This window comes from Odocoileus virginianus, chromosome 26 (genome assembly GCF_023699985.2).
Source record: "Odocoileus virginianus isolate 20LAN1187 ecotype Illinois chromosome 26, Ovbor_1.2, whole genome shotgun sequence".
NCBI lineage: Eukaryota > Metazoa > Chordata > Mammalia > Artiodactyla > Cervidae > Odocoileus > Odocoileus virginianus.
In genome coordinates this window covers 46,667,583-46,694,971 of record NC_069699.1, presented here as the reverse complement: position 1 = coordinate 46,694,971, position 27,389 = coordinate 46,667,583, and the positions used below count along the sequence as shown (strand labels likewise).

At 39.2% G+C, this 27,389-nt stretch overlaps 1 protein-coding gene across 8 annotated transcripts in view; it reads left to right on the top strand.

The window, feature by feature from the left end:
* The window catches only part of RBM6 (RNA binding motif protein 6), an 83,546-nt gene that overhangs the window by 21,348 nt on the left and 34,809 nt on the right, over window positions 1–27,389 (top strand). For 5 of the 8 annotated variants that reach the window (XM_070456050.1, XM_070456051.1, XM_070456052.1 and 2 more), the window contains one exon: window positions 13,705–13,778. The exons of 2 other annotated variants lie outside the window; for them this stretch is intronic. In XM_070456050.1, coding sequence (XP_070312151.1) covers window positions 13,705–13,778 — 74 coding nt within the window. Of the gene's footprint in view, window positions 1–7,250; window positions 7,270–13,704; window positions 13,779–27,389 lie in introns of those variants that run through there. One more of the 8 variants, XM_070456054.1, reaches the window with a different exon arrangement.

Here is a 27,389-nt window from a genome sequence, read left to right as displayed (position 1 = left end):
CCTTTCTTTTTGACCTCTGTTCTACAGATTAGATTTTCAGAATATCCTCCGAGTATCTTAGAGTACCAAATGTGGTCAGTTTCTTCAAATCTTATTATAGAAAAAGTAGTCAGAAGTGAAATGTCAAGCACTGAAGGTATTGGACCAGTGTTTTTAGGACTACCCAATATGAAACAAATAAAGGTAATTTTAAAGTGATCTATTTTAAATTAAAGAAAGTAGAGCATTAGTCTTTTCACAAGTCTTAGAATTTCAGTAATTTATGTTAAAGAACTCTTCAAGTAAGAGCAAGCCATGTTTTTGAGTATATAGTTTACCTTTAAACAGTTCACCATGGAATAACATTTTCACGTTAACTAGATTACTTCTGATTGGTTTTATAGAATAAAACTGTCCACAAAAATTTTGGTGCTTGAAATAATCTAGTGTTTGTGTTAAGTACAGAAATTGTTTTCCTGTAATTTGACAGTGAACTCAGGAGCATTATTTCTCAGAAAGCTAATTATTTCTTTGTTTGAAACATGACAGCTCTAAATTTGTGGAAATATGACTAAGAGTAGGTATGTTCTCAAACACAACTCTTTTGGGTTGATGGGTATGTGTCTCATACAGACTTTGCTGATTTACTATTAACTTTGGAAATTAAAAATAGAATTTATAGGCTGCAGTTGCTTTTTGACTCACAGGGCAATAACTTCAGTTTTGATCTTATTTCATGAACTGTACTTTCATTAAGTATTTGTGTTTAGGAAAAAGATGTGTCTTGGTATTTAAATGACAGCAATTTTAATTCTTCGTTTCTTTAGTACTCATTGACTTTCTACATGAATTGTCAGATTTATTAGCAGAGTAAAACCTATATTGATTGATAGGGTTCACAGAGGAAGTCCTTAAGTTTTCTGGCTCTGGCAGCTATTAAAATCATAATTGACAGACCAGAGACATTGATACACATGTGAAATCATTCACGACAGTAGTTTAGAAAAAACCAGTTTTCAGGAAATTCTGCCTTTTCTTGGCATTTTAATACATGAAGTGATAGTGTATTAAAAATACATATGCATATATGGAAATGTTGAACGTGTTAGTTGCTCAGTCATGTCTGACTCTGCGACCCCATAGACTGTAGCCTGCCAGGCTCCTCTGTTCATGGAATTCTCTAGGCAAGAGTACTGGAGTGGGTATCTATTCCCTTCTCCAGAGGATCTTCCTGACTCAGGGATCAAACACATGTCTCCTGTATTACAGGCGGATTCTTTACCTGGTTTGAGCTACCACAGAAGCCACCATATTTGTACAAGTGCATGCACACATGTGCACACACACACACCATATTTATATAAGCTCACATACACACATACGCACACACATGTATATATACTTCTTAAAATGAAAGAATTGAAAGAATTGGATTACCAGTCCCGTATTATCCATATTATATCACTGTATGGCAAGTAGAATGCGCTTTTGAAATTATCAGTCATGTCATGTTATTCCTCTCCCTAAAACCCTTTAACACCCTTCCATCTCAGTTGAAAGAAACTCCCAACTTCTTGTTCTGACTTGACACAGTCGTGCATGAGCCTGCCTTGGCTCTTTGTCTGACCTCATTACATGCACGCTTCACCTTTCTTAACCTGCTCTAGCCCTCCTGAGCCTGCTCTCGTGGACTTACTGCTTTGTCACAGCCTTTGCATTGCTCTTCTCTGATTCTCACTTTCTTTGGGGGTTTAGTTCTTGGCTTCAGTTTCAACTCTCAGAGGCCTTGAGTCACCATCCAATCTAAAATCATTCCTCTGTCATTTTATATCGTATTTTTGTCATCGTAGGGTTTATCACTTAGATACTTTTCTCAGTGGTTTTGTGTGTTTATTCCTCTCTTTGGAGAGTTAGCTTCGTCACAGTAGGAGCCTTGTTTGGCTTCTTCCCTCCTGTTTCCCCAGTTCTTGACTCTGCCTAGCCCAGATGGGTTCCCAGTATGCATGGAATGAATAGTGTATCTGGAGAGCCCCTGTGGTCTCCTTTCAAGTGAGGAGACCCCGTGGCGTTACAGGTTACTTTAGGGTTTACAGCAGTGCACTCTTCCTGAGTGCTGAAGGATATATCTTGAGACAGTCAGATATTCTGAGAACTTTTAACATTTACCTGTTCAAAGATTATGTGTGAATTTCAGTAGAAATGGTGTGTTTTATAAACAGCCATCAAGTTTTTAGGTTAGGATAACCTGCACAGACCATGTAGATTGGATGTTGTTCATAAGAGAGGGGTTGTGGGGTAACGTCCATCCTTGTAGTTGATGTATTGGGCAGCTAGTCTGTAACAGAAAAGCTTAATGCCTCTTCACTGACTCGAGTAATTATCAGCTTAATTTTTGTCTCATTTAGAACTGTGTAAGTACAGGGCCACAACTTTTATCTAAAATCTGTAGGGTCAGATGAATTTATGAATTTTTCTGATTATAGAAAGGTGATGTGGTCCAATAGCTTATATGTGAATTATATCCCCCAGTGGAATGTGTATAAGATATAATACTTCTGCAGAAAATGAATATTCTCACTAAGAAGACTTAAAAAAGACTACAAAGAGACTATAGTATAGGTCAAGATGTATCTCCAAATGACTTCACTGAAAATTTACTGAAAAACTTGACAGGGGATATTTAGATTTTGGAATTACAGATAATGGATAATGAACGTATACCTGTTGTGTACATTTGAATTTTTCTATTGCCAAGTGCAGATATAATAGTAGCCCTATTAATTATAAAATACCTTGACTTATATGATTACATTTCTGGGGAAAGTATCACGAATGAAGTGTCTTTTGGTGACTGGGCAAACAAACTCTGGTATATACATACTGTGGAATACTACTCAGCAGCAAAAATGATGATACTATGCATGCAGGTTGCATGCACATAACAAGATGGGTAGATCTCAGAGACATTATGTTAAGTGAAACTGGGCTCAAAAGGCTACATACTGCAATAAAAAGAAACAGGGTACTGATACATGCTACAACCTGGATGACCCTTGAAAATTTTATACTCACTTAAAGAAGTGAGGCAGAAAAGACCACAGTATTGTCTGATTCCATTTATATGAAATATCCAGTATAGCCCTATCCATAGAGACAGGAGGTGGATTGGGTGGTTGTCAGGGGCTGGAGAAGAGGGAAATGGGGAGTGACTGCTTAATGGATATGGGATTTCCTTTTGGGAGTGATGAAAACGTTCTTCTGGAGCTAGATAGAGGTGGTGGTTCTATAACATGGTGAATGTACTTAATGTCACTGAATTGTACACTTTATGTTTTGTGTATTTGATCATAATTTTAAAAATGACTCCATACTGTATGATCCTATTTATATGATGTTCTGGAAAAAGGAAAATGACAGGAATAGAAAACAGTGGTGCCAAGGTATTGGGGGAGGAGTTGACTGTAAGAGGGAGGCATGAGTGAATTGAGGGGCATGATGGAACTGTTTCATATATTGATTGTAGCAGTGGTGAATGAGTGTTAAATTCACTGAAGTTGGCACTACTGTAGTTATGTAAGAGAACATCCTTATTCAGCTGGATGAATGCTTGAAGGAAGGTAATGATTAGTCAGAGAGATCAAATAAAAGTGACATCCTCTGAGTGTCAGAGAACTGAAATTAATCAACTTTTCATTAGTGTTATAGGAAATGATCAGACAAGAAGTAGAGAAAAATGTGTACAAATAGACCTGCCTTTTTTGTGTGTTTTCTGGAAGGCTCATTATACCTACGTTCCAATGCATATTTTTTAAAAAAGAATATTTTCAGCCTCTAAAAATGTAGTTGGATTGTAAGAATTTGTAAGTTCCCAGAGAGGAGCTGTTTTCTGTATAGGAGACCTTTGGAGGCCTTAAAGGTCTTGGTTGTTTCAATTTCGGTATGGGGGAAACGTCTCTATTATTTCTTCTTACTAAGAAAGGGCTGCCTTGCCTTCAGGGAGTTTGAAAATGATCTGGAGTACTTTGTTGTTCAGTTGCTAAGTCTTGTCTGACTCTGCCTCCCCATGGACTGCAGCACAGCAGGCTTCCCTGTCTTCACTACCTCCCAGTTTGCTGAAACTCATGTCCATTGAGTCATTGGTGCCATCCAACCATCTCATCCTCTGTTGCCCACTTCTCTTCCTGCCCTCATTTTTAAAAAATTTATTTTAACTGAAGTAATAGTTGATTTGCAATGTTGTGCCAATCTCTGCTTTCTAGCGAAGTGACTCAGTTGTACACATATAGCCATTCTTTTTTTTAATATTCTTTTCCATTTTAATTTATCATAGGATATTGAGTATAGTCCCCTGTGCTATTCAGTAGGACCTTTAGGACCTTGTTTAGGTAACATTTTAAAAAATGAATCAAATGTACCTGAGTGATGGCGACAGGGTAGGAAAATCATTGCTTAATGAGTGAAGCTTAAGCTTCATTAAGTTTTTCCTAGTAACCTTGCAGTTGAATTTATGTCACAAATTATTTCCTGTGATTGTTTTTCTCCAAATCAAAGAAAAAAATATTGGTCCTGTTATCTTATCTCACACTCCAAGCTACAAAAATCCTGGCAGCAATGTGTGAGGTTATGTGTGAATTGGAGGTTAAATAATATTCGTGATGTGTTTCTTCAGCCTGAAAGTATTAGTGCTAACTCTGGAAGTAATATACTGGATGAGTAAATCCTCTCAAGAAATTTTTGTCAGAAATTTTGACAGACTTAACTTTAGTTTCCGAAAATATGCAGTGGTGTTATGTTGAGGGAGTCAAGTTTTCTGTTCCATTTGTGTAAGTACTTAAAATTCTATATTTGTTAGAAAATGAAACTTTTTCATTTTAGCTTTTGGATCAATATCAAGTCCTAGAACGTGCTCACTTAGTTTATCAGACAATGAATATGTTTGACAATGTACAAGCAAATCTGATGAAAAGCTTTGGTAAACCTTAACTAAGAGTAGTCCTGTATCTTACAATGGCTGCATGGAGGACAAGTGCTGCCAGTAAGTTAGCTGATTACAGTGGTGTTTGCAGTTGAACTTGACATAGGGGACAAACCTCATGTAAATTGAGAAATGGAGATCTTAACATGTTCTGGAATGATGTCAGCAGAAAACAGTGTATGCCTCTGTGTCATACAGGCAGAGAGATGATGAGAGATTTTATTTCCTCCTCCTATGTGAAAGGCGTTCAGTTGTGTCTGACTCTTTGCAACCCCATGGACTATACAGCCCGTGGAATTCTCCAGGCCAAAATACTGGAGTGGGTAACCTTCACCTTCTCCAAGAGATCTTCCCAACCCAGGGATCAGACCCAGGTCTACTGCATTGCAGGGAGATTCTTTCCCAGCTGAGCCACAAGGGAAGCCCAAGAAGACTGGCATGGGTAGACTGTTGCTTCTCCAGTGGATCTTCCTGACCCAGAAATCAAACCGGGGTCTTCTGCATTGCAGGTGGATTCTTTACCAGCTGAGCTACCAGGGAAGCCCTGATATCAGTCAGTTCTGCCACTAAGTGGGTGACTATAATTCAATCCAGTTCCGACACTAACTACCCAGAGTTGGCATCAGACTCCAGGTTTAAGGGCTCAGTCCCACAACGGTGCCTTTACTTCAGATACCAATCACAGGTTACCCACACTTCTGTTGGAGGTTCCCATAATCCGACACCCTCTTCAGGTTTGATAATTGGCTAGAATGGATCACAGGACTCAGGGAAATAATCAGTTTTTTATAGAGGACCAGGTGAAGAGGTAGATAGGCACTTAGGTCTGGAAGGGTTCCAAGAGCAAGAGTCTCTGTCCCATGAAGTTGGGGGTGTACCGCCCTCCTATAATGTAGATACATTCACCAGCCTGGAAGCTTTCCAAATCTTATGATTTAGAGGTTTTTAGGCAGTTGCATTATGTAAACATTATTGATTAACTCATTAGCCATTGGTGATTGACCCAATTGCCTCTCCCTTTTCCATTCCCTGGAAGTTAGGGTATGAGGCCGAAAGTTCTGTGCTTCTAATGAAGTCTTGGTTTTATGTTGACCAGATGCCATCCTGAAGCTATCTAGGAGCCCACCAAGAGTCATCTCATTAAAACAAAAGATTCATCACTCTTACACTCAGGAAATTCTGAGTTTTAGGAGCTTTGTGTCAGGAAACTGGAACAAAAACCAATATCTTTCTATGATACCACAGATGGAAATTCAACAGGTACCTCTGGCTGGTACCTGCTGCCTTTAGTTGGGCATTAGTTCTCTATTATAGGTCAGAGATGACTTAGGCTCATGTTCTGGTCCACATGAGTCTCACAGCATGCCAGTTGTCTAATAACTTCTCTAGATACTAGTTCACTTTTGGAATAGGTGAGTGACTGGGCTAGTGTGATCTGCTGTCATCCTGAACAGCTTCCAGCTAAGAAGACATTATCTTTGTGGAATGTTCCCAGAGCCCCTTGGGACGTTGGCGAATTGTCCTTTTTGTACTAGGACCAAGGCAGTGGGGGCCATATTTTTCCTTCCCAGTCAAAATAAAAATACCTTTGAACCTGTGGGAAAATCAGATATGTTTTTAATATACACTGGAAATCAGTGAGGAAATTTATCCATTGAAATTTTTAGCAGGAACACAGGCAGGTGAAATCAACCTTGAATGTTCATTGGAAGGACTGTTGCTGAGGCTTCAATATTTTGGTCACGTGATGGGAAGAGCCAACTCATTGGAAAAGACCCTGATGCTGGGAAAGATTGAAGGCAAAAGGAGAAGAGGGTGGCAGAGGATGAGATGGTTAGATAACATCAGCAACTCAGTGGACATGAATTTGAGCAAACTTCGGGAGACGGTGAAGGACAGGGAAGCCTGGCGTGCTGCAGTCCATGGGGTTGCAAAGAGTTGGACACAGCTTAGTGACTGAGCACCAACAGGGACAACTAACTGTCCCATCTTTAGTTCCTAATATTGAGTAGTGAAAGTTGCTCAGTTGTGCCCTACTGTTTGCGACCCCATGGACTGCCAGGCTCCTCTGTCCATGGAATTCTCCAGGCCAGAGTACTGGAGTGGGCCATTCCTTCCACAGGGCATCTTCCCAACCAGGAATCGAACCCAGGTCTCACGCATTGCAGGCGGACTTGTTACTGTCTGAGCCACCAGGAAAGCCCAGGAAAACTGGAGTGGGTAGCTCATCCCTTCTCCAGGGGATCTTCCCGACCCAGGGATTGAACTGGGGTCTCCTGCATTGCAGGCGGATTCTTTACCAGTTGAGCTACCAGGTAAGTCCCTAATAGTGCTTTGCAATAGAAGCACAGGAGTACTAACATACATTATCTCATGCACCCCCGAAACCACCCTAGAAAAGAGTTAACCATCGTTGGTACCTGGCATATGAGATAACCCAGACTCAGAGAAAAATGTCTTGCCTGAGAGCGAGTGGTGAATTAGCTATATTTCCTGCTTATGTACAGAACTGTAGAAATTACTTTCTTGTGTGTTTTTTCGGGGATGATACTCATTACAAGTGATGTGGCATTGACAAGTGCCATCGCCTGGCAGGTATTATGCTAGTGTTGGAAGAACAGAAATGAAAAGACCCTCTGCACTTAGTCTGGCACCTCTCTGGGATCATCTCTGCACAGGCAGTTTGCTTTGGCATTGATGCTGCCTCTCTAGGGTGATCCTTTTGCCATTCCTGCTAGGTTAGGGTGTCCTTAGCTTGGAGCAGGGGTAGGTTAAAGTGTCCTAAGCTTGGGGAGGGGGGCGGTGGCAGTGGTAGTGGCATGAGCAGATCTTATTCCTATTCCTGATGGTTACTCTGTAGGTTTTTTTGTTTGTTTTCAAGTGAACAAAATTTGAACTAAGTCATTGGCTCTATAAAGAGTAGTTATTGCCAGATAAAAAGAAAGTCCTCGTGATCTAACATACAGGGTTGTGACTATAGTTAACTGTACCTTATTGTGTATTTGAAGGTTGCTCTAAGAGTTGATTTTTTTAAATATTTATTTATTTTAATTGGAGGCTAATTACTTTACAGTATAAGAGTTGATTTTTAAAGTTCCCATCACAAGAAAAAAAAATTGTAACTATGTATGTTGATGGATGTTGACTAAACTTACTGAAATCTTTTTGCAATATATGCATACATCAGATCATCATGTTGTATCCCAAAAGTAATATAATGTTGTTTGTCAATTATAGTTTAAAAAAAAAAGAATAGATGTTCCCTTTTTTGATTTAGGTAATATTTTGAGGTGATCTATGCTTATCTACTTGTCATAACTCCTCCATTAGACTCAGCTCTCTGAGGGCTGGGGCACGCCCCTCCTTTGTACTCACATAGTATTGTTAATGTCAGTGGAATTGAAATGAGTTGAATAAGGGTGATAATTTTCTAACAACTGTCAAGCTGGGCCCATAGAACCATCATCAGGATGAAGTGACCCTAAGATTGATTTTGGATTTTGAAAACTACTTGAAAATACAAACCCCCCAAAAATATCTATATAATCAAAAATAACCAGTTGGTATAGATGGAACGCTAGATAAAATTCTGAACCATATGCAGTTTTCAAAAATTTAGCAAGTACATATCTTCCGTGTTTCATGTGTTCTATTATAAACCAACAATCCTTATATGCATGGTTGAAGGGGAGAATTGAAAGTGCTTTAAGATGTCAAAGTGATGGATTTCATGTGGGCCAATTTCTTTCTTCCCAGATTGTAGTTTGACATATAAATTGGATATTTTCCTAATGAAAGCTGCAGGTACATACTCAAATAAATTTGAGATTTTAACAGAGCAAAGTACCTGTTGGAAACTTTCACATAGGCCTTCTCTGTCACGTTACTTCCTTTGATGGGAGTTCAGACATCTGGATCAGTTTTGTTTGACTTAGTAACATCTCTAATCTGATAATGTTTTACTTTTCTTCTAAACACCTGTATTCCCAGTAGAGTGGAATTAGGAATGTAAGACTAAGCCCTCTTGAATTTCTATTAAGATTTTTCATGTTGCTTTTTATATTCATAATGCTTTATTTTCACAGAAATAATACTCCTTGTTTACAGGGGGAAATCCCTGTGTTTTCTTTTTCCTCAAAGATACCAGATAACATTTAAAAATTTCTTTTCCTCTCTGCCTGTGTTCTTTAAAATCTTGATTCTTTTTTACATTTCATAGTTGGTATGTACAGTCTGGGCTGTTTCCTAGTCAACCAGTACTCTCCTAATGGGCAATTCAGCCGGACTTGTTTATGCTTAGTTGGGTTTTTCTAGACCAGTTTGAATATAGCGCTGCTTATCTCATTTGCCTAAATAAAAATCTTGGTGTACAAGTGTTATGAAAGTTGGACTTGGTTTAGACTAAGAGTTGTCTTGAATGGTCAAGAGCCGTGTTTGCTAGCATCACTGAGTCAGCTTTTCTAGGGGCACAGACTAAAGAATTAATTCCGGGTTTGGATATTATTTATCAGGGCTTTGTTTTCTGTATCTCGCTTTCCCCTAAGCACCTGTTAGCTTTTATCACAGATACTTTTTGGGGTAACAGGCAATCACATGGTTAATAAAGATGGAAAGAACTGAAAATTTAATGTTACATTTATAGATTTCTTTCCTTTGCTTTGTTCTCATCCATCTCTGCGTTTAAAAAAAAGTCTAAGAAGCATTCACATTTCTGTGAGAAATCTATACATTTAGGTTAGAAAATGGAGTAAGATATGCTTTTTAATAGTCATCTGAATAAGCCACAGAGACCCATCAACTCACCAGATTTCTTCCCAGCATGTGACTGTGGAAGAAAAAGATGATAAAAGAGACTTTTTTACTCTTTCTAAGTGAGAATCTGCCTGTGGGGTTGTTAACACTGAGTTTACCATCTTGATGATTCCAGATGGTTCCTAGCAATTCTGAATGTAAGGTTGGTTGGTGGTCTTCAGAACAGTTAGGTCTCCAAGAAGAGCATCATCTTTGTCTACTAGAACTTTCTGTGAATTGTAAAATTACATTTGTGAACTAAAGAAAAAAAAAATCCCAATTATCTCAATATAACAATACAACCACTGCAAACATTTTCATGTACAGTTGTGTCACAGTACCTCATTTTCAAATTTGTGTATATTCACCTGTGCTTGCTCAACCCTTCTCCCTCGCCCCACATGGACCCCATCTTCCCTCGCCCCACATGGACCCCATCTTCCCTCTCATTGAGTGAGCATGAGAGGTGGGGGTGTGACCTGGCTGTGGCTTCAGGTGGTCTCTCCAGCTTCCTCTGAATGTGAGCTTTGACTGTGCTGGCTGTGATTCTGTCATGTAAAGTGATATGCTTCTCATATATATGGCCCTTACATGCAAGCCAGCCTCTTCATCTGGTGGAAGCCCAAAGGAAAAGTGACCTCTTGCGACGCTGGAGGGAAACTGTCAGTGCTGGGCTTAGCTTATATTGAGAGATGGTATGTTCTTCACCTTCAGGTGTCTGAGTGTATCGACAGAGCATGGTTTTCATCTCCTATGCAGACTATGGTCTCTAACCTCTGGGTTAGATGCAACTTCATTGTATTTAATTCTAGTCCTTTTTTCTGTACACAGTTTATAATATATAATTGGTTTCATTTTTAAAGTTTTTAAAATACTATATTTCAACATACTATATCAAGTCTCTTACATTGTAATTTTATAATCATCATTCACAACAGGACTTTGGGGTTTTTTGTCTTTTCCAAAAGAATTTTGATAGCCAGTATATTCAATTCAAGAGAGTGAATGCCTTGTAACTTGCACACTTGGGCCCACTTACAATAATGGTTCTGCCATAGACATTTCAGAATATCTGTTGTGCTCAAATTTTAGTATTTCTTAACCATAGGCATAGTCTTATCTGTGCTTAGACTTGTGGGGTCCTTTCTGTGATTGGGCTCTGTAAAGTTTGGAAGTCAGGTTAACTTACTACAGTGCAGTGATTAATAGCACTCGTTTGAATCTGAACTTTCCAGGGTTTGAAACCTTGTATTGCTGCTTACCATTGAAATGATTTTGAGCAAATTACTTATTCTTTCTTTGACTGCTTCCCCATGATGGGTCAAATAAAGTTAATAATCTTTACCTTATATGATAGTCTTGTGAGGATTAACTATATATATATAAAATGTTTAGAATACAGCTTTGTACCAATAAGGGCTGTGTGTATATTACTTGGTATCATCACAGGTTTTGGCAATTTATGAAAATCCTCATAGTACAACTATGAGTCTTGGACACACAAAATGACTTGGATCAAGATTGGGTACTTTTAAATTTTTATTTGTTTATTTTTAAAATTTTAAGTATTAAATATTTTTTTCTTCTTTCTCTTTTGGCTGTACTACATGGCTTATAGAATCTTGGTTCTCTGACCTGGGATTGAACCCAGATCCTAGCAATAAGAGTGCTGAATCCTAACCACTGGACTGCCAGGGAATTCCCTGAATTTCTGTTTTTGTCTAACAGCCAAAGTTTCAGGCAGAAGAATTTGAGTGTTGGACTTGTGAATTTAATACTATATCTAAAGTACACTGTCAACATGTAGTATCTCAGGATTGTATAGAGGCGCTACTAGATGTCCCTTATGTCTCCTCTAGACTGTCTTTTCCTTCCAGTGATGTTATTATCAAAGTCTGTCCTTGAGCAAACTGTGAAGGTTGTCATGAATCCTTTCTCTATACACAGATTCTGTGTGCTCCTCTGGGCCACAATAGTTACTTCTTTAAGAACAGAAAGGAAACTCAGGACTTTGCCAATTTGGTGTCAGTTCTCTGTGTTTTTCATTTTGGTAGCTATGAAGAGGGTTTGCTTTCCACACACCTGGATGCTCTTTTGATAATGTTCTGTTGAGGTAATCAACACACTTGAGAGAATGCTTGTTCCACGGCTGCCCCTTTCTGATTGTGGACATGCATTTGAATGTTTGCAGTAGATACTTGGTGAGAAAACGCACCTTAGTTGCTTCTACTATTCTGCAGTGTTTCCCAGGAACATTCAGAGCCCTTTATAAAAAGCAGAATGTTTTGTGTGAGATGGTCACTGAATTTAATCAAGAAAGTCCATTTGAAAGAAATGACATAACAAAACAATTTTCTGCTATTACAATAGGATATAGACAGAAGCATATACTGTTTCTTAAGTAGTTTCATTTCTTCAAATAGTTACTAATCAGAGGAAGCTGATTTTGTTGTGGTAAGTTTAAATAGAGATTTTAGGAGTTCTAGTTTGTGTTGGTCAAAGTTGTAAAATCAGGTAGAAAGTCTCTGTCCATTGATGGTGGTGCTGAGATTTCTAGTAGCTTTCTTTTCTTCCTGGTTATTTCCCAAAATGCAAAGCAAGAATCAATAACATTTTATAATGAACTTGAAGTATTTAACAAATCTAAAGTCACAACTTTGCTGTCATAATAAAACATTTCAGGCTATTCATTTCTTGTGACACGGAATCCAACCCAAATTTGGCCTGTTTTTAAGTTCTATTTTCTATTGCCCTAGTTTTATTGGCTTTGGGTTTTTTTTTTTTTTTTTTTTGTGGTTTTTTTTGGCCTTTATTACCTTGATCCAATGATATCAGTTTCCTATTATATATACTTTGTGCTCAGAATTGACCTAGGTTTCATGTGGTTTCTCTTTCCCTGAGTTTTATTTCTCATCTGAACAGATTGCATCTTTTTCTTGCTGTTCCATCTGCACAGTGTCACTCCTAAAGATGAGCTTCTTTACCCTGTGAGGCAGTGGAGGAAGCATGGAAGCCATTTGAGGAGCATTACATTAACAGGTGTATTGTTGTAGTCAGATGGTGGCAGTATCAAGGAAATTATAGGATGGGTTAGTATTAGAGTGTATCAATTTGTAAATCCCATGACTTCCCATTTCATGGGTTATGAGTGTCGATGATGACAGTTCTCAGGAAAAAGGTGAAGAGTCTTTTGAGGTCTGATGGTATGTTTTATTCTTTAACATGTATTGATTGCTAACAACTCCTGTCTCTCCCCAGCCTACCCCAGCTTTGTGCATAAGCACAATTTTGGACCCAGCTATTTGTACTTATTTATGCTTTTACACCTTCTTCCTTTCATAAAGATTTTAGCTGGTTTATGACTTGAGTTGAAACAAGGAAAAAAAAAAAAGAAGACCTGATATGGTCTGTCCCCTGCCAACCAGAAGCTTCCTGTGGTATCCAAACAGAATAGTTGCCTCAGTCTGTCAGCACTTCTGTCTTTGAAGGTGGTTTCTGCTTGAAAAGTGGTGACTATTAGCATAGCTTTTGGATAATTGCTTCTCCTTCCTGTTTTGGGATACATTTTTTTTTTCCAGATACTTTCCTATTCTTGTTGACTTTGTTTTTCCAGAAGACTCAGCCTGTGGTTACAGTGTTTCGGGTCCCCCTTTGAGCTTTCTGTGGGATTACCCAATTCTGGGATACCCTCACCAGATCATCAGTGCTAAAGAGGGCAGAGGATCTTCTTGGTTAATAGAAAAGGCCATTTGGAATGACTCTCTAAATCCAGAAACATCCAGACTTTTCCTTCAGTACTTTTTTTCTGTTTGGGGTAGCAGTACTTTTTTCTGCTCGGGAGGGAGGGGCCATTGGGAGGGCTTGCGTTTAAGGGGTTCGGAAACGGGGGATTTAAGTGTGTCTTTTGTGTTTTCAAGGCACTAACACCACTCCCGTCTGTATTTAAATGCTGTCCCCAGGTTACGACTATGGCTATGTCTGCGTGGAGTTTTCACTCTTGGAAGATGCCATCGGATGCATGGAGGCCAACCAGGTTGCTTTATACTTCGGTCAAATGATGCTGAAAGGATTTATTTTTCATGAGTGGGAAGGGAGGGCTTCACATGATCAAACTTTGGAAAGGTACCAGAAATCTATATTTAGAGCATTCCACATTCTAACCAAGAGAAACTTTAAAAGAGGCTGAGAAAGTTTCTCTAGAAAATTTAATGGGCACAGAGTGTATTTTAGAAACACATTCAGTTGTCGTTGGATCATATTCCAAAGACAGTAGGTGGGGAAAAATGACAGGTCTGGAGTGCTTCCCTTCAGAGTGTGGCTGAGCTTGGGATCCAGATGCAAAAAAATGATGCTTGCCTATCTGTGATCTCAAGGAACTTCCTGGCACAGGAATTTTAGGTCAGTACTTATACCCAGACCTCGGGTGAAGACTACCAATGGCAAGTTCTGTGGCAGTCAGGTCCTGCCTGCATGTGCTATACTATTGCAAGAGGGCCGTTGGGGAGAAAAGAGACCGGTTGATTGTAGGGGTCTTTTGCATTCGTCATTGTTCTTTACAAATTGGAGTTGCGTACTCAAGTTCTTAGCTGCATTATAGTCAGAGTTGGTGAATCTAAATCTGTACTTACCTTATGTTTAAAACACCTAGATGTATTTAGCTTTCCACATAGAACTATCATCTGGGTCTTTAACGAACCCTGCCTGATAGTTTGGGGAGGAATTATGAAATGGGTAGAATTCTTCTTGTCATCATATTTCCTTGGGAAAGTTGTTTTCTTTGTGATGTCTTAGTTCCTCCATCTGTGAAGTGGGAGAACGAAACTTAGTGATATAATTTGATTTTTACATCCCCACTGCCTGTGCTTAACACTGTGATTGTGATGTACCCAGAATCTTAAAAGAAGGCTCTGCCAGGGCATACTAGTATTGCATGAGAACTCGTCCTCTCATAGCCTAATGCCCTCTCATCAGCTTTGTTCCATTCAGCATGGCTCATTACACTTCACTTTTTCCCTTCTTTGACCATATTCTCCCCTTATGTCAATGAGGATGACATAACTCTAAATCTTTAGGGATCAAGAAGTAGTTAGAAGAAACCTGACATATCTGTTCCTGTTGTTAGTAGTGTAAATACTGCTAGATCCTTAGACAGTAAGTGGCTTAGGGCTGTATCCCCTTGACAGAGTTCCTGGTTGATTTGTTCAGTGTCCATCATTGAGCCAGTCATTTAACAGATGCTAATTATGTGCCAGAAAACGCTACTTGCCAATATTTGAGATTTGAGAGGAGGATAAAAGTCCTAGTCTGTATACTTATGGTTGATTCCATTCTAACAATCTGTGCTAATTTGAGAACACTCATTTAACCCATAAGCATTTTGTTATTATCAGTGAATAACTTTTAAATCCTTTGCCGCTGTGCTAAGTACTGTGAGTGGTAGAAACAGAACTGGCAAGCCATGGCAGTTGCCATTTCTTTTGTGCCATTCTCCCAGCTCTGTGTTTCTCCTAGAGGGGTGTTGCTTTTTATCATAGCTGATTAATCTGAAAAAATAACAATGTTGTGTCTTAACTGCCTCTTCTCTCTATCCCTACCCAAAATCCTATCTATCTAAAGTATCCAGCCTCCTAAAGAGTGATGTCATGTGAAACCAGGGCAGGCTTCTTTAAAAATAAGGATTATCCTTATGCTGGATTTCTGTTAGAGCCACATCTGGATAAGCAGTGTCAAGGGGTTGAGGCCTATAGACATCTCTCCCCCAACCCTTCCCACACATTCTTGGAACACTGTTAGGACTCCTAGATCCTGCATGAATGACCCTTGCCCAGTGAATGGTACACCAGAATAAAACAAGAGCAAGGTCAGAATTTTTCTAGATGTGAAATAGATTGTTTTGATGGGTAGCCATCCTCATGCTTAGGGTACCATACGTTACTCTGTGCAGGAGAATAAGTAAGAGACAGTCTCTGTCTTCTAAGAGCTTATGATCTCAGACTAAGAAAGATGACAGAGATTATATAGTGTTCATGAGTTCCATAGAGTGTCCTCTCAGACAAACTCCAAATTTCTGTCTGGTAACATTTTCAGTGTTCACTAGAGTTATTTCTTAATAAGACATTGCTATATTCTTATTCAGATGACCCCATTTCCTAGATTTTTATTCTTCCCTAGTCATGGGATAGAGGTCACCCTGCTAATACTGCCATGTAGTAGAGTCTTCTCACTGAACTGCTTAGACTTCATGATGTGGTCAGTATCTTTTTTTTAATAACCTTTACCACAAGTCAGGGCTTCCCTGATAGCTCAGTTGGTAAAGAATCTGCTTGCAATGTGGGAGACCTGGGTTTGATCCCTGGGTTGGGAAGATCCCCTGGAGATGGGAAAGGCTACCTACTCCAGTATTCTGGCCTAGAGAATCCAATGGACTGTACAGTCCATGGGGTCGCAAAGAGTCAGACATGACTGAGTGACTTTCATTTTCACTTCACCATGATTCAGACGTATACAAATCATTTTGATAAGAAAAATTTTGAGAATGGGATATTGGGAAGAACTTTTGTAATTAGGTAGTATAGCATAGAAAAGAAGAGTGCAGGTTCTGTGGTCAGATGTTAATGTTACTTCCTAGCTGGGTTTTCTCTGGCAAATTTCTTAATCTCCCTCAGCTCCCTCTGTTACTTGTACCTCAGGGGACTCTGGAGCAGATGCAGTGAAAGCTTGCATCCACGAGTGCCTGCTGTGTACCAAGTACCTTTCTGGATGCTGGAGACGCTGCAGTAAAGAAGACACATATAACTTCTGTTTTAGTTATAGAAGTCAGAGCATGCACAAGTAGACAAATTTAAAATAATATATGATAGTGCTAAATGCTATAAAGATACTGAAGCAGGGTATTAAGAGAATGCATATAAGGGCAGTTTTAGATGAAGTGGTTAGGGAAACTTCTTGAAGAATAACATGGCATTTGAGTAGTGACTCTTGGTGAATAATGTATACAGAATACTTACCATAGTGTCTGGTATCTAGTAAGCATTTGAGACTAGACTGTCATCTCATCCTCCTCTTCCTCTTCTTCATGTGAAATAATTTCCAACCATATTTTTGGAAAAAAAATTCATATATGGATATTCTTTAAGGTAATAGATGTGGATTAAGCTCCCAGTGATGTAGCAGTTCAAAATCTTATGAGAGCCATAAGAATGTGGGGGAAGAAGTCCTTAGGGTAAGGAGGAAGTGTTTGTGAAAGATGTCTATTCATCTCTTCTCCTTCCTTCCGAGTTTTACTTATAGACCAAATCAGTATGGATTCTGAGTCACTATCTTCAGGGCACCTCTGAGTAGTCTGTATGTATGCTTCTGAGGAGGTTTCCGTGAGATGGTTTGGATTGAATTTTTTATAACTCTTTACTATCTGACTCAGTGTGAAATGTCTTATTTTTCATAGACTGATACTTACAGGTCTGGGGGAAGGGAATAAAGGAGCCCTCTAGCTTGCTTTCTCAGATACTGTGGGGTGTGTGTACATAATGCGGCTGTTCAGGTTGATGCCTGAGGCCACTTCAGCTCTTTCCCAGTGCCTTAATGCAAACAGCACTAATAGGATGCTCTGCAGCAGCACTGAGCATGGTGGCCAAGGGGACTTAGCAGGGCAGCTCTTACTTCCCGCAGAGGTCTGCCAACTCCTCCCATCTCTGTGTAGGAGAACTGGAAAGCCAGCAAACAGTGTGAGGTGCAGACCATTGTATACCATCCCCTCCTGGGAAGAGTATTTCTAGCAGTATCATATGCCCTTGGCTTCCTTTATTCTCCAAGTGCCTGGGGATTGAGGGTGACTGTTCCCTCCTTTCGCCGTGTGTGCCGTTGCACTGGGACCCGGGGAGGTGAGCAGGAAGCACTGTGGTAGAATATCTGTGTCAGTGGTTGCCCAGTTACACACGCCCTCTCAAACTGTTGTCATTTGGTCTGCAGCATTTTATTCTCTCAGATATGCGGGTTGATGTTTGTTGACTATTTCTGTTCAACCAAATAGTCCCTAAAATGCCCTTATAGGGCTCTGGGAGAAGAAGTTATTTCTGGAGTTTTTACTCAACTTTCCTAGCATCATTGGCCGCCTTTAGCCAGAGATGACTTGGCTACATGACAGTATCAACCTAATTTTATAAAGTGCAAGGGAAAGAGTGCTGTTATCATCTAACCTGAAAATTCCTTAAGACACTGGCTTATGCTAGTACATGAGATGAAGGCTGTAGAATGCGTAAAGTTTTATGAGTGTTTTTTTGTGTGTCAACAAACTTAAGAGAGTTTGAGCTTTTGTAGATACCAGAATAGCTAGGGTATTTCTGAAGGTATGTGAAGGAAGCCAAATTTTAAGTGGAATCTGTTCCCCCGAATGAGATGAATAGGAAAAGCCTATGTTTTGGGGAATGGGAAGACTGTTCTGAGACCATGATGGAAAAAATGAGCAAAAACCCAATTTTCTTTAATCTTCTTTAGGCTGGTAACAATATTGTATGAAACATTTTAATACTTAAATTGTGTGCTTTCCAGGTAACAAAAAAATAAGAGTCTTTATAAATTCCTGCAAGGCTGTGATATTGCCTAAACCCTCATGCTAAAACTACTTCACTGAAGAGAATGTGGCATTCTGGCCAGAGCTCAGCTGTATAACTTGTGACTTGAGTCATGTCATTCTTTTGTAAATCGACAGTTATTGAAGATTCCCCCTTTTTGGAGAGGTGGGATATTCGGGAAAATAAAATATGATTTTAAGGATTGGTGATCTGATTATGCAGTTTGGTTATCTGTCCAGTGATTTGAGTCTTGACTGGGTACCAAGCAATGTATCATAGTAGTTAAATACTTGGACTGTTTTCTCCATCTGACCTGCTCGGTGGTAAATACATGGACTCTGGAGGCAGACTGCTTAGGGTTGTTTCCCAGCTCTGTCACCTTCTACTGTGTAACTTGGGCAAGTGGCCTAACACAACATCTCTGTGTCTTAGTGTTCTCTCATCCTTCTAGGGATTAAATGAGTTAATGTGTGTAAGGTGGTTAGAACTGAGCCTGGCATGCAGTGAACATTGAGTGTCTACTTGTTATTAACACGACAGCTTCTCATCTGACTGGAACAAGAAAGTCCTGAAGTTGCAGCAGCTCCAGTCTTGGCCTCATGGTGTATATGGTTAAAAAAGGATTTGGGGGCAGTGCCCAAGGGATTATTTTTACATCAGCAATGCTTCTCGTTTAGCCTATTGACTGGGACTGATTTTCAGTGTACTGCTTCCAGGTCTCTCTAGGAGTTTCTACTGCCTCAATGTTCAGATCATCAGTTCTCTCGAGAGAAGATGCAAAAAACGTACCTTCCTTGGAGCATGAAGTCTAGTTAGACCACATTGGAAATCTAGCCTGTGACTTTAAAACCCTAAACTCTGATAACTAGCCCCTGGCTTTGCCATATCTCAGACTTTCTCCAATTATTGTAACAGGTACTCTAAATTGGGTTCAATTTAGTGTTCTTGAATTTGAGAAGTAAACACTTATCATTTGGCAGTTTTAAGGGGAATTTCTAATGTATCTCCTATGATGAAATTTATAATTACTTTTGTTATACATATTTCATGGTTCATTTCTGTGGATTGAGGTAATTTAGTTGCTGATTTGTTCTAAACTGGAAATGTACATGTATGTTTTAACCTTGTACTTTGACGTTGTCCTATTTCGTTCAGCTTGTAATTTTAGTTAATGTTTGACTTTTTATAAAAATGAGATTGTGCAGAGTGCTAATTTTGGAACTTGACTGAAGACAGTTACTGAAAAAAAAAAAAGCTGAATATGTGTAATTCTAATTACGTAGTTCAGGGATTACACAGAGGCACAGACTCTGGGGTCTTGGTTATAGCTTTGGTTTATGACTTTGTAAACCTCCAGACAGCATAGTGTTAGGAGCACAAACAGGTTTAAGATTCCAGATTCATCACTTCCTGGCTGCTTTGTAATTTCTGAAGCTCAGTTTCCTTGTCCATAAAATGGAGGAATAATCACAGTACCTACCTCAGAGCAGTTGTGAGATTTCAACATGTAATGTATGTGAAGCACCTGGTACATACTCAGTAGTACACAGTGATTCTGTAACACTGGACTGTACTTGGTTGCCTGGCTTTTTCTTGGCTGCTAATCCACCTCCTGGGACTCAGAGATGCCTAAAAAGTGGTAGCATTGCTTTGAGTGGCAGCCAGTTCTTTGACAGCCAGTTTGTGTGGTGCTGTTGTCTAGTGTCTCTTCCATGAAACTTGGGTGTCTGGACTGAAACTAAAAGAAGCTGGGTAGCACCTGTCATGACAGCATCTGAGGGACAAGTGCATAGGCATGGGAGGGCAGAGAACCATGACCATTCCAGCATCCCACAGTGAAAAGCCTTATTTCTGAATCTAGCAATGCTGGTAGTTTTGTGTAGGACTCACTCAGGCTGCAGCTGGCATCAAATGATTATTAGGTGTCTTCACTCAAGTTGACCTTGTAGGTTATCATGCATCTTTGTGTCTCATTCTCCACAGGGCTAAGGTTTCAGGTGTTATTATTCTACTGTCTCACTCATTTGTATGTGAGCTAGATACATAAATATGTACCTATTTAATATGTGTTATATATAATATATACACATTTCTTGTTAAGAGTATTGATGTGACTTTGGTAGTCATGGATAAACATCCAAGTTAATAATTATCTTTAATCTCACATGGTGACATTAGTGGTGCTAATATTGTATACTAATGTTTATTTTACTAGAATCTGACCAAATGAAATTTGTATTTTATCTGTATAAATGCTGTTTCCAAAGGAAAATATAAAGAAGAAAAAGAAGTATTTTCATGGAAAGTAGATAATTGGTTACCAGGCACTTAAAGAGGGGGAAAGCAAGAGGGAAGAGTGAGTGACTGCTAATGGGTTATAGGGTCTCTTTTTGAGGTGGTAAAAAGGTTCTAGTATTAGATGGTGGTGATGGTTGACCAACCTTGTGAATATACTAAAACTCATTGAATTGTACAAGGTACTATGAAAGAGTGAATTTTATGGCATATGAAGTTTTTTTAAAAGTCTTTAAACTTTGCTTGGAAATTAGTTCAGGGTCCCAGCCTGATAGGAATGAATCTAGGTCTAAAATAAAATACAGATTCACTTAACAAAAAAAAAAAAAAAAAAAAAAAGGGGGGTAGTCTGTCAGTTTGTCTGAAAGCTAGAGATTTAAAACTTTGATCTTAAAATGTATGAAGAATTTCTTTGTTAATGGTATCTACATACCATAGAAGAACATTTAAGCTAAAAGTCTGAAAGGTGATGGATGGAATTGGTAACAAGCCACATTTGAAGTGGACATTTGAAGTGGCTGTTAGGCTTGTGCACAGTAGTTGCTCAGTACAGTCAAGTGGGCTTTCTTTTTTAGCCTCCACACAGAAATAAAGGGAAAGGGAATTCCTTGGTGGTCCAGTGGTTAGGACTTGGCATTTTCACTGCCGAGGATGCAGGTTCATTCCCTGATCCAGGAACTAAGATCCTACAAGTCATGCAAAAAAACCCCAAAAGACCATTTGGAAAAATTTTTTTTTAAGGTGATATTCCTTTAACTAGATGCTTTGTGAATACCAATGTGGATCTTTCTTGGTTTCCTGGAATTGTTAACCAAAGCTCAAAATTGAGGTGTGGGGGTAGAGAAGGCCAAATCACTGGTGAGGCTGTGCCCTCCCTGTATATATGTTTCTTTCTCAGAGGCTTCCTTTTGGCAGTATTGACACTGTGGCTGTCATCTTTGACCTCTAGTACCAGAGGAATACATAGGTCCTTTTTTTTCTTTCAAGGAAAAAAATTATTATTTTCATAATTTTAAGTATCATAAAATTCATCCATTTTAAATGTATAATTCAGTGATTTTTAGTAAATTTACCAAGTCATGCAACCATAATCATTAAGATTCCTATTCAGGGATACATTTAAATTAAAAATAAAATTATTTCAGACTTAAAGATAGTTGCAAAAATAATAAAAGGAATTCCTGTGTGCTTTGTACCCAGATTCCCCAAATGTTAACATTTTGCCACATTTGAATGCAGAGATTTTTGAATGATTCCCTGGTGGCTCAGCTGGTAAAGAATCTGTCCACAATGCCAGAGACCCAGGTTCAATCCCTGGGTCAGGAAGATCCCCTGGAGAAGGGCATGGCAACCCACTCCACTGTTCTTACCTGGAGAATTCCATGAACAGAAGAGCCTGGCAGGCTATAGTCTATAGGGTTGCAAAGAGTCACAACTGAGTGATTTACACTTTTCTCTTGAAGAGGCATCACTGAACTTACCTTCCTGTCACACTCCCTCACTTGGTGGTTAGAGGTACTCTTTGGTTGGGGAGAGTAATAGGTAAAGTTTTGGTGGGTTGAGTGGTTGCTTTGTAAGATGATAAGGGCTTAAGATATGTTGTCTGTGCTTCCAAGAGGGTTCCCTGCTGGGCAGGACTGAGCTTGGGGTTTAGATTTGGAGGATGGGAAATAGGGCCAGTTTCAAATCTTGCACTCCTGCACACTGTAAGTTTTTTGAAGGTCTTTAAAAACAAAACAGAAAGCGCAAATGTGTTCCCCCATGAGAGGGCTGGCTTTTTTTCCCCCCCAAACTTTAAGCTTTTTATTTTGTTTTGTGATATAGCCGATTAACAATGTTGTGGTGGTTTCAGGTGAACAGTGAAGGGACTCAGCCATACATATACATGTATCCATTCTTCCCTAGACTCCTCTCCCATCCAAACTGGCACATAACATTGAACCGAGTTCCATGTGCTATACAATAGGTCTTTATTGGTTATCCATTTTGAATATAGCAATGTGTACATGCCCTTCCCAAACTCCCTAACTAGCCCTTCCCTTCGGGGAGCCATAAGCTAATTTTTCTAAGTCTGTGAGTCTCTTTCTGTTTTGTAAGCAAGTTCATTTGTATCATTTCTTTTTAGATTCCATATATAGGGGATGTCATATGATACTTTTCCTTCTCTAACTTATTTCACTTGGTAGGAGACTCTCGTGGTCCATCCATGTTGCTGCAAATGGCATTATTTCATTCTTTTTAATGGCTGAGTAATATTCCGTTGTGTGTTTGTGCCACATCTTCTTTATTCATTCCTCTTTCAGTGGACATGTAGGTTGCTTCTGTGTATTGGCTATTGTGAACAGAGCTGCAATTAACATTGGGGTGCATATATCCTTTCAGATTATGTTTTTCTCCAGATACATGCCCAGGAGTGGGATTGCAGGGTTATGTGGTAGGAGAGCTGGCATTTGGGGGCCTGATACGCAAAGAAGGACTGCATGCTAGTTAGCATTAGACCAAAAGGCAGCAGTTACTACTCAAAACTCGAAAGTTGAGAATTCCTTAAACAGATTGTATTTCACTATCATTTTTCCAGGGAAAATTTAAAATGTGAGTGCTGATTTTCATAGTTCCTGGTTATAGTGTATTAAATATTGGAAGTCTTTGGATCAACTTTTCATTTGACTTTATTTTGAAAGGTTTCACGGAGCCTTCTACCTGAAGCCAGCATGTCGAAGTAGTTATAGAGACTCAGTAAAAGATTCATATATTGTATATATTTTATTTTAATACCATTTTATTGTAAATGGGACATACTATGCAATGAAAACTGTTGGTCTGTCTGGAGTCACATTGGATATATCAGAAGCAACTCATTTTAGCTTTGGTTAAGGTGGCAAACACTGAGCACTTCTCTGTGTAAGACCCTGGACTAAGTTCAGTTCAGTCGCTCAGTCGTTTCCTACTCTTTGCAACCCCATGAATCACAGCACACCAGGCCTTGCTGTCCATCACCAACTCCCGGAGTTCACTTAAATTCATGTCCATCACGTCAGTGATGCCATCCAGCCATCTCATCCTCTGTCGTCCCCTTCTCCTCCTGCCCCCAGTCCCTCCCAGCATCAGGGTCTTTTCCAATGGGTCCACTCTTCGCATGAGGTGGCCAAAGTATTGGAGTTTCACCTTCAGCATCAGTCCTTCCAATGAACACCTAGGACTGATCTGCTTTAGGATGGACTGGTTGGATCTCCTTGTAGTCCAAGGGACTCTCAAGAGTCTTCTCCAACACCACAGTTCAAAAGCATCAATTCTTCAGCGCTCAGCTTTCTTCACAGTCCAACTCTCACATCCATACATGACCACTGGAAAAACCATAGCCTGAACTAGGTGGTATATGCCTATTAATGAGTGAAATGGACATGTCTCCATATAGTCTAGTAGTAGGAGGCTGTTTAAGCATGTTTTATTTTCAAGAATTTTCATTTTGGAATAATTGCAGGCTTTAAAGGGGGTACAAAAATAGTAGAAAGAAGACCAATATTCTTCACTCCAACATTTTCATACTGTAGTCATCAAAATCATTGTTAGCATAGATATAATATTATCTAATATAAAGAGCTTTTCAGATTTTGCCAGTCATCCCCTAATGTCATTTTTCTGGCTTGGGATGCAATCCAGGATCACATGTATTGAGTTGTGGTATGTCCTTTTATGGGGCTTCCCTGATGGCTCAGCGGTAAAGAAGCTACCTGCAGTGCAGGAGACACAGGAGACATGGGTTCGAACCCTGAGTCAGGAAGATCCCCTGGAGGAGGAAATGGCTACCTACTCCAGTATTCTTGCCTGAAAAATCCCATGGACCAAGGATCCTGGCAGGCTACAGTCTAAAGGGTTGCAAAGACTCCGACACAACTGAGCAACTTCACACGTCTCCTTTGATTCTCTGTGACAGCTCCTTAGTCTTCCTTTGTCTCTCATGGCCTTGACACTTCAGAAAAGTACTGGCAGTTATTTTGTGGGACTTTTTTCAGTTTGCATTTGTCTGTCTTCTTGTGATTAAATTCAGGTTATGCATTTTCAGCAAAAATACCCCAGGAGTGATGTGTGTCTTTCCCTATATGTCATCAGGTAGCACATGATTTTGTTCTATTACTAGAGATACTAACAGACCACTTGGTTAAGGTGGTGTTTGCAGCTTTCACCACTGTAAAGTTACTATTTGAAGTATAGTTAACTAATTAATTATAATTAGTAACTATTTTGTGAGGATATACTTTGAGATTATATAAATATCCTGTTTCTTAGCATGCCTTTTTCACTTAATTTTAGCATCCATTAATAGTGCATGCATGTAAAGTTGCTACTGTGGGTTTTGTCTAAGGGTAATTTTCTATTACCATCATTTCTTACACATTTGTTAGAATTCTGCTCTAAGGATGAACCATTCTATATCCTTTATTTTATTTAGTGAACAGAACTAAAAAATATGGTGTATACACATGTATGTTTTTTTATATCTATCTGTGTATATTTTTAAAAAACATGATTTCATCATGTTATCTTTCCCAATTCCAATCCGGTATTACAGAGTTCATTCTAGCTTTACCTCATTCCTTATTTGTAATTCCTTTTGCCAAAGTAAAAATTCTTCGTCTCATCCACAATATATTGACTTATTTGCTCAATCCTGGAGTATACATAAATGACTTTCAGAATTGTTAATTCATACCCCTGTAAAAGTGGAATACAATATTTGAGTAGAGTTGTTTTTCTTTTTTGTCTTTAGCCTGAGAGTATATATCAAAATACTGTTTTCTCAAGTTAGGTTAGTTCTCCACCATCTCACTCTTCTGTGTGGTGGTCATTCATTTCACTGTACAAGAAGTAGAAAACACAAGTTAAATGAAAGGCATTAACTTCTCCAGTAATCTCTTTATTGTTTTTTTAAAAGAGATAAATTAGTGGATTTTTCCTTTTTTCCTTTTGAATAGACTTTGTTTTTAAAGAGATTTTAGGTTCACACAAAAAATTGAGCACCCCACCTTCACCACTGCACCCACAGCCTTTCTCACCATCCATTGCGGTACATTTACTATAGTCAGTGGAACAACACTGATACATCATTATCAGTTCAGAGTCCATAGTTTACATGAGGGTTCACTCTTGGTGCTCTACATTTGTGAGTTTGGATCAATTTATAATGACATGTATCAGTAATTATAGTATCATGCAGAGTTGTTTCATTGACCTGAAAACCTGCTGTGTTCTACCTGTTCATCCTTTCCTTAATGGTTGCTAGATTGCAAATCCCTTTTTTGGTCTGCATAGTTTTTCCCAGAATGTTATGTTGTTGGGATCATATAGTATGTAGCTTTTTTGCACATTGGCTTCTTTCATATAGTAATATGGATTGAAGATCCCTTCATGTCTTTTTGTGGGTTGATAGCTCTTTTTTTAAAGCTCTGAATAATACTTTATTGGCTGAATGTACCACAGCTTGTTTATTCATTCGCCCATTGAAGAATAACTTAATTGCTTCTAAGTTTTGGCAGTTATGAATAAAGCTGCTATAAAATACATCCATGTATAGGTTTTTATATAGCATAAATTTTCAACTCATTTGGGTAATACTAAGGAGCATAATTCCTGGATCTCATGGTAAGAGTATTTTTAGTTTTGTAAGAAACTGCCAAACTGTCTTCTAGAATGGCTATAGGATTTTGCATTCCCATTAGCAATGAATGAGAATTCTATCCTCACCGGCATTTGGTGGTGTCAGTATTCAGGATTTTGACCATTCTAATAGCTATGGGGCTCTTTGTGTGTGTGTGTGTGTGTGTGTGTGTGTGTGTGTGTGCGCGCATATGTGTGTGTGTGTGTGCGTGTGTGTGTGTGCATGCATGTGCACGCTCAGTTGTGTCCAACTCTTTGCAACTCCACAAACAATAGCCTGCCAGGCTCCTCTGTCCATGGGATATTCCAGGAGAGAATACTGGAATGGGTTGCCATTTCCTCTTCCAGGGGATCAAACCTGCATCTCTGGCATCTCCTGCATTGGCAGGCGGCTTCTTTACCACTGAGCCATCTGGAAAGCCCTGTGTAGTGGTAGCTCATTTTAATTTGTATTTCTCTGAAGACATAGGATGTGAACATCTTTTCATAAGTTTATTTGCCAGCTCTAAGGTTCTCCCCCACCCTCACTCCACCCCTGTTGTTCTTTTGCAAGAAGAGAAGGTTCCCATCTAATTCTGCTGAGAGTTTTTATCATGAATGACTGTTAAATTTTGTAAATGCTTTTTCTGCATCTGTTGATATGACTGTATTTTTTTTTAAGCCTATTAGGATGGATTATATTAATTGATTTTTCAGTTGAACCAACCTTGCATTGCATACTTGTTGTAACCAGTTGGTTACAATATGTAATTCTTTTGATACATTATTGGATTTGATTTGCTTGTATTTTGTTGACAGTTTTTACATCTACATTCATGGGTGATACTGGTTCTTTACTTGTAATATCTTTGTCTGGTTTTAATAGTAGGGTGATGTCTGCTGCACGGAGGGCTTCCCTGGTGGCTCAGTAGTTAAGAATCTGCCTGCAGTGTAGGAGCTGCAGGAGATGCGGGTTCAATCCCTGGGTTGGGAAGATCCCCTGGAGGAGAGCATGGCAACCTACTTTAGTATTCTTGCCTGGAGAATCCCATGATCAGAGGAACTTGGCAGGATCAGTCCATAGGGTCACAAAGAGTTGGATATGACTGAAGGGACTTAGCACAGCACACTGCTGCATAGAATGA